Source organism: Oryza sativa, chromosome 12 (genome assembly GCF_034140825.1).
Source record: "Oryza sativa Japonica Group chromosome 12, ASM3414082v1".
NCBI classification, from domain to species: Eukaryota; Viridiplantae; Streptophyta; class Magnoliopsida; order Poales; family Poaceae; genus Oryza; species Oryza sativa.
The window spans coordinates 22,398,043-22,406,632 of NC_089046.1; the positions used below are offsets into that span (position 1 = coordinate 22,398,043).

The following is an 8,590-nucleotide window of genomic DNA, read 5'->3' on the forward strand; positions in this document are numbered from 1 at the left end:
ACTATTATAACTTTCAACTCCTAATTTAAAACTTTCAACTAAAAAATTATGGAGCTAATTAAATATAAGTCTTAGCGGCAGGGAGGCACGCTTGCGCGGGGAGATGAGGAGGTGTGCGGACCTTGCCTTCCACATGTAGCTACCCGCTACAATAGTGCTTCCCTCTCTTATGGGCCTTTTGGGCCCAAACTAATTGGTTTATCAGGGAATAAAAAATGGTCCGAATTCTATCGATCGGTAAAAATGACCCAAAAATGCCGCTTTCATGTCTTCTTACAATTACATCGTGTTAACCACATTTCCTCTTTGTACACATTGCACACACTCCTCTTCTCCAGGGTACACATATATACATGCATTTATACTTGTAAATGCATTTTGTACTCTTTCTTTCATGGGAGTACGTGAGATTGTGAGAAAAAAGAGGAAGGCATTGCTAATGATCACTGCTGCTGCACCTTGTCGTTGTCATGGATGTGCCGCCGGTGTTGTCACGATAACTTAATATCCTTCAAATTGGGGCGGCGGCGGTGATGCATAGGAGTGACTTAAGATCGGCGGTAGAATGATTAGCTCCTCAGGGGCTGGAGGAGGCAACGATGGTGCCGGTGGCGGAGGCGATGGGACGACTGGTGGCGGTGGGGATAAGACGGGTGGTGGTGGGGAATGTACTGGTGGAGGCGGTGAGATCATTGGAGAAGGAGGTGGGGGTGAATGTACTGGTGGAGGTGGAGAACTTACAGGCGCCGGTGGGGGAGGAGACTTTACAGGAGGAGGCGGTGAGCTTACTGGTGCAGGTGGTGGTGGGGATTCCATAGGTGGAGGTGGAGAACTGACCGGCGCAGGAGGTGGAGGAGATTTTACTGGTGGTGGTGGAGAGCTCACTGGTGCCGGGGGCGGTGGGAATTTTACTGGTGGCGGTGGAGAGATCACCGGCGCGGGTGGTGGTGGGGATTTTATCAGTGGGGGTGGAGAGCTCACCGGTGCGGGCGGTGGTGGGGATTTTAATGGTGGAGGAGGAGAGTGGACTGGTGCTGGGGGTGGAGGAGGTTTTACTGGTGGAGGTGGAGAGTGGACTGGTGCTGGGGGTGGAGGAGGTTTTACCGGTGGCGGTGGAGAGTGGACTGGTGCAGGTGGTGGAGGGGATTTTACCGGTGGCGGTGGAGAGCTCACAGGTGCTGGGGGTGGAGGGGATCTTACTAGTGGAGGAGGAGAGTAGACTGGTGCGGGGGGTGGAGGGGATTTTACTGGTGGCGGTGGAGAGTGGATTGGTGCGGGGGGTGGAGGGGATTTTACCGGTGGCGGTGGAGAGCTCACGGGTGCTGGCGGTGGAGGGGATTTGACTGGTGGGGGTGGAGAGCTCACCGGTGCAGGCGGTGGTGGGGATTTTAACGGTGGGGGAGGGGAGCTCACCGGTGCTGGCGGTGGAGAGCTCACTGGTGCCGGTGGTGGTGGGGATTTCACTGGTGGAGGAGGATAGCTCACTGGTACCGGTGGCAGCGGGAATTTGACCGGTGGAGGTGAGCTCTTAGGAGGCTCTATGTATGGTGATGGTGACGGTGTCTCCTCCTTTGGGCTGATCAACGGCGGAGGCGCCAGAGTGGGCGGCGTGGGTGTAATCTTCTTCGGAGCCGGCTTCGACGACGACGGCAGCGCCGAGCAGGTGTTCGTCCGGCAGTCGATGGGGCGCTTGAGCAGGGGCGCGCACTCGAGCGACGTCTTCTGCTCCGGTCGCCCGCCGCCGAGGCAGTTGCCCTTGTCGTCGAGCTCGACCATGGCGGTCTCCGCCGGGACGCACGCTGGCGGCTCCACGCTGAAGTAGTTGTACGCGAAGCTGAAGTTGGCGAGCGACGGGAGCTTGCAGACGGGCTCCGGCACGGCGCCGGCGAGCAGGTTCCTCGACACGTCGAGCTGCTCGAGCTTGCCCATCTTGGCGAGCTCCTCCGGCAGCAAGCCGACGAGCATGTTCCCGCCGACGTCCACCACCTCGGCGTCGGCGAGCTCGCCGATCTCCGGCGGGATGCACCCGTCAAGGCGGTTGTTGAGGAGCAGGAGCTCGTTGAGCGTCCCCTTCATCCGCCCGACGCTGCGCGGGATGCAGCCGACGAAGTGGTTGTTGGCGAGCACCACCACCGTCGCCGTCGAGCCGCCGATGCTGTCCGGGATGCGTCCGACGAAGCGGTTGCTGTTGAGGAAGATGGCGTCGAGGCCCTTGTCGAACAGCTGCGGCGGCAGCTCGCCCTCGAAGTCGTTGAACCTGATGTCGAGGTACTTGAGCACGGCCATGTCGAGCACCACCTCCGGGAACCCGCCGACGAGGCGGTTGTTGCTGACGTCGAGCTCGTGCAGCAGCGCCAGCCGCGAGAAGCTCTTGGGGATGACGCCGCAGAAGCGGTTGGAGTTGACGTGGAACAGCGCGAGGTCGGTCATGAGGCCGAGCTCGGCGGGGAGGTACCCGGCGATGTCGCCGCCGTTGAGGTCGACGCCGGCGACGACGGTGACGGCCGGGTCGTCGAGCGCCGCCGCGCACGTGATGCCGAAGTAGGAGCAGACATCGGCGCCGACCCAGCCGCCGGTGAAGTTCTTGGGGTCGGAGTAGATCGCCTGCCGGAGCGCCTGCAGGCCGACGTAGGCGCGGCGGAGGCGGTCGTTGGCGAAGGTGACGTCGACGTGGATGTCGAACTCGAAGTCGTCGGGGAGCTCGCCGTTGCCGCCGCCCTCCTTGAGGGACAGCAGCTGCCGCCCCGCGATGTACGACGCCTCGGCGTCGGAGAGCGCCGCGGCGGTGACCACGGTCACCGCGAGCAGGGCGACGGCGGCGGCGGCCACGGCGAGGCGGCGCGCGGCGGCGGCGGCGGCCTCCATGGCTGGAGGTGGGGGAGGAGAGGGCCGGGGGGTGGGGGAGGAGGCACGAGGTGGGCCACCACCGGCGACGGTGCCTGCCTGCCTATATGGAGGGTGGTGAGAGAGGGGAGATATAGGGCAGCGGCGGTGGCCATGGCCGTGCGGCGGCGCGCGTGTTCCGGTGGTTTGGCGCGCTATTTTTGGCGGGAATCGAGTTGGAGAAGATGCATGGGACCCACGTTTTGGACATGGTTGAGAGAAATGCAGTTTTCTGTTTAGGTTTATTGATATTTCGGTTTTTGCTAAAAAAAAACTGGCGATGGATTTTTGTTGGAGAAACTTTCGATTTTCTGGCCGTCAAGATGCGCTTTTTGTTTAGTTACATGCAATGGAACTACGGCATAATTATACTGTAGTTGTATTAGAAAGTTTTTCACTCATAAAGCTTGAGGAAGTTTTTTAGAATTTTTTTTTGTTTGTTTGAGGTGTCATTAACTCATGATGATTGAAGGAATGAGTCATGAGATGGTAATTTTGGGCTTAGTAGTTTTTTTTTAGTGAATTTATTTTCCAATTTTGGAGAGGAGGAAGAAGGTTGTGAATTGGTATTGTATTGTTGTTTAAGCATGAATGCTTGGATGAATGCTGTATTTGCCAAGTTAGTTAAATTTCACATAATCTAATCCATTTTGCAAATGCATCATTGAGAAAACTTTGAAATGCTAATTAATAAAAGGCAGATGGACAGCACATAGAGCTAGGTAGAGCATTATGATTTTCCATCCACCGGTTTCAAATCCTATAGAAAACAGTACAACTAACACTGTATAAATTTAGATGACGCCTCCTCGTGCTCTCTCAAACACAACACAACACATGTTCTCAAATCTATCGTCTTTGACAACTTACGATGTAGGAGTGATAGAAACTAGGAATAGAAAAACAAGCCTTCTCGACCACCCTGCCTTTATTAAGATAATAATGCTTACAAGGTAGTCTCTCCGTTCCATATTATAAGAAGTTAGCCTCTTTATCCCGTACCTAGATTCACTAATATCCATATCAATTTGGACACATATATGAATCATAATACGTAGATCCATGCATGAATCTATTCAAAATCCAAAACGTCTTATAATATGAAACAAAGAAAATACCAAGTTTGATCTCAAGGGTTGTTGTTATGTTTTTCCATCCTGAATCTGTGCGATGTCACAATCTTATAGGTAGGGATTAAAATTTCAGTTCGAAATTTCCAAAATTTCGGAAATTTTAGTAATAACTACCTTGCCCAAACTTTTCAGATTTTCCCAAGTATTATTTGTGAATTTGATCAAATTTATTCAAATTTAGTCAAAATTTGAAATAATTTTGTTCAAAAAGGTTCAAAAAAACTGAAATTTGTGAATTTTCAGTGACCACCAAAATCATCGAAATTTTGACCTAAACCGAAAGTTTTAGTGGTGCTGCTCAAACATGTTCATCATCAATCAGAATCCAGTTACCATGTATGTGGCTTGAAATCTCCTAAATTTTACCTGAATGGCCTAAATTTTTCGAGCATACAGCTGCAGTGTAAGTTACATTTCGTTGGTGGTTTGGGCCAAAACACCAATTAGTAATGGAAGTCCCATTTTGATTATACAATACCATGTCTAAATCACCATGTTCTTCAGAATTGGTGTTTCTTATTGCCAAACTTGTTCTAGTGCAAATCCACAACACTTCAGAGTCTGTAACTGGCTTAATTTGGAGGTAAATCGAAGCAGTTTTCAAGGCACCTCCGTATTGCTGTTTTCACCTTTATTGAGGTGTCATTAGCTCATGAATGATCGAATGAATTATGATATGCCAAATTTGGCCTTAATATTTTTATGAGTGATTTTTTTTACAATTTTTTTTTGGAGAGGAAGAAGGTTTTGAATTGGTGTTATTTTTGCATAGGTGCATGCTGTATTTGTCAGGTTATTAGTTAAGTATCACACAATCTAATCCATTTGCAAATTCATCACCGAGGAAACTGTGAACAATCAATAATAGGCTTATGGGAAGTACATAGAGCTAGGTAGAACATTATGATTTCCCATCCACCAGGTTCAAATCCTAAAGAAAAAAAAGTTGCAACACTTGTGGAGTATAAAGATGGTGCATCCTCATGATCTGTCAAACTCAACACAATGGATATTCTCAAATTCATCACCATCGATGATGCATGGTATAGGCTTGGTAGGCATCAAGAATACCAAAGCTTAGTCTACTCTACCAATGTGCCTTTATTTTCATAGGAATATGACAACTTAGTCTCACCATGCGATTGTTTACAAGGGACATGGTTTAATCTAAAAGCCGCTGAGTTATTTTTCTATCCTGAAGCCATGTAGGTCACTCCCTTACAGGAAGAATATGCCATTTAGGACAGAAAGTTTCAAATATGTTCGCATAACCTTCTCCCTTACAGGAAGAATATGCCATTTAGGACAGAAAGTTTCAAAGATGTTTGCACAACCTTCTGATGATTAACTAGATTCAATACTAAGGTGAAAAGCCTCTTGACAAGATGGCTATGTTGAGGATAAGTAGCAGTAGTTTAGCTCCTTTTGAAAAATGTGGATGTTATGTCAGGCTCTTCCCTTCTTTACAGAAAAAGGTACCTTTGGAGTATACAGTGATTGCACTTTCGATTTCGGTGATAATTTTGCTAGGTCCAAAATTTACAAATTTTTGTGATTTTTGGCACTTTTTGAACCAAAATTATTCAAAATTTTAACAAATTTTGACTGAATTTTTATAAATTTTGACCAAATTCAATAAAAATTTAAGAAAATCCAAAAAATTCTGTCGAGCTAATAACTTGCCGGGAGAAGGGTCCAAAATTTTGAACCAAAATTGCAATCACTGGAGCGTACTGATTATGAATTAAGTGCTAACAGTACTAGTAACTGAGATCCTAATTAAGTTTCACAAACAAAACCATTTGCAAGCTCATAATCGAGAAAATTAAATACTAGCTTCAAAAAACTAAGATGTATAATACATATATTACTAGGTACTAGCATTAAATTCCATGACGTGCAAAAGTATATGCATAAGTTGTAATCTACTTCCTCCGTTTCATAATGTAAGACTTTCTAACATTACCTAAATTCATCTAGATGTTAATAAATCTAGACATATGTATGTGTTTAGATTTATTAACATCTACATATATATATGAGCAATGCTAGAAAGTCTTACATTGTGAAACGGAGAAAGTATATCTCTTCACGGCCAGTATATAACAACGGAAATCAGCGGGATGATAACGTTATACAAGAGTACTATAAAGGTGAAGGCTGAACTGCGTTTTCTGGCCGTTGCATGGGTCCCCCACGTTTTGGCCATGGCTCATGGCCGAGAGGCATGCAGCTCTCTGTTCAGGTTTTTTCATTTGGAGGTGTCATTAACTAGTGATGATTGAAGGAATGAATCATGAGATGTTAATTTTGGGCTTCCTAGTACTCCCTTCATCCCATAATATAAGGGATTTTGGAGGGAAGTGATACTTCCTAGGACTGGAAGTAGTTGTTTGAGTGATTTTATTTTTCAATTCTGGAGAGTAGGAGGAAGTTTGTGAATTGGTGTTGTTTTGCATGGATGCTGAATGCATGCTGTACTTGCCATTAAGATCCATGCTGTATTAAATCACATGATGTAATCCATTTTGAAAATGCATGCATCATTAAGAAAACAATGAAAGACTAATTAATAAACGGTAGATTGGATATTACATAGAGCTAGGTAAAGCATTATGATTTCCCATCTACCGGGTTCAAATCCTAGAAAAAAAAAGTACAACAATTGTGCAATATAAAGATGATGCCTCCTCATGTTCTCTCAAAAGCAACACATCAAATGTTCTCAAATTTATGGTCTGTTGTCTCAAAGGCAACACAACAAATATTCTCAAATTTATCATCCTTGACAATTTAAGATGTAGGAGTGATAGGCACCAGGAATACATAAGCCAAGCCTAGTCGACCACCCTGCTTTTACTTGGATAATAATGTTTAGAAGGTACCAGGTTTGATCCCAAGGGCTGCTGTGCTGTTTTTCCATCCGGAAGCTGTGCGATGTCAGAACCATATAGGCAGAGATCCGTGAATTAGGATGTGAAGTTAAAGTGGTTCTGCTCAAATATTTTTAACATCAACCAGAATACAGTTACCATGTATGCACCTCGAAATGTCCTAGAATTTTACCTAAACGGCCTAAAATTTTACGAGACTTACAGGTGCAATGTGAGTTACATGCATATTGGTTGTTTGAACCAAGACACCAAACGATAACATCCCAATTTTGATTGTACAATAATACTATGTCTAAATCATCATGTGTACTTCAGAATTGGGGTCTCTTACCAAACTTGTTTGTTCTAGTGCAAATCCACAATATCTTCAGAGTCCAATACTCACTAGTTAATGTCCGTTACAGATGAGTATAATCCAAAAATAAATAAATTTTATTTTTTGGCTAGCCCTCACTCATGTGCACCCACGCATTAACTATAGCCTAAGTCACTCATGTACACCCACGCGGGAAGTTCAAACTTCCCGGGATAGGTGCATGTACACCCACGCGGGAAGTTCAAACTTCCCGGTCAGTCACCCATCCCGAAATTGCTCCAAACCAAGCACGCTTAACGAGATTGGCTTCCGGAAAAGTAGTTGTAACATGTTGGTATGAGTATTCTATTAATCCTATTAAATCCTAAACCAGGATGTCAAATTGGGGTTATTAAATGATTTCAAATGGAAAAGTCACCAAAACCAAAGTTGTAGAACTCATCGAGGTGCAAAATTTTTATTTTGGTCATTTCTCCATATGATTCTATTTAAACAATTTGAAATTTGAAATTCAAAGTTTGAAAGTTCAAATAGAATTTTAGATCAGTGAACGACTTCAACTGAAAAAGTTATCAACAACAAAGTTGTATAACTCATCAAAATCTATAACTTTTATTTTTTGTCATTTTACTATATAACATTTTTTGAACCGTTTGAATTTGAATTTGAAAATATGACAACTTCAAACAATATTTTCAGATACTAAATGATATCAACTGAAAAAGTCATCAACAACAAAGTTGGATAACTCGTCAAGATCTAAAACTTTTATTTTAATCATTTCTTCATACGACAAAGTGATAGTAACATTGTTCACAAAATTGACATATCTCTTATCTGGTTTTATAAACTATAACACATATATGTAAATTTTGTGAATAATATTACTAACATTTCGTCGGATGAAGAAATAACAAAAATAAAAGTTTTAGATCTTGATGAGTTATTCAACTTTGTTGTTGATGACTTTTTCAATTGAAATCATTTAGTATTTAAAAATGTTGTTTGAAGTTGTCATATTTTTAAATTCAAATTCAAGTTGTTCAATAAAATGTTATATTGAAAAATGACCAAACTAAAAGTTGTAAATCTTGATAAGTTATACAACTTTGTTGTTGACATTTTTTCCATTTGAAATTATTTACTACCCGTAAAATTAATTTGACTCATAAAATAAATTATTATACTGCACTTAATTATTTTGCTATAGTCAACTCACAAATATAAACATTTCATATGAAAAATGAAAAAATAGTCATCGGTGACGGGCTTTAGTTAATGCCCGATAGAGATTAAGTATATAGCCCGTCACTGATGAGTCATCTGTGACGGGCCTAGTTGTTATCTCAAATGGGTCTCAAGTT

At 44.0% G+C, this 8,590-nt stretch overlaps 1 protein-coding gene across 1 annotated transcript; it reads right to left on the bottom strand.

Annotated features, from left to right (window-relative positions):
• Positions 1-244: 244 nt before the first annotated feature.
• Positions 245-2,935, bottom strand: LOC4352446 (pollen-specific leucine-rich repeat extensin-like protein 3). The gene has a single exon (XM_015763795.3). The coding sequence runs from the start codon at positions 2,863-2,865 to the stop codon at positions 502-504; it is 2,364 nt and encodes a 787-aa protein (XP_015619281.2). The 5' UTR covers positions 2,866-2,935; the 3' UTR covers positions 245-501.
• Between the last annotated feature and the right edge of the window lie 5,655 nt (positions 2,936-8,590).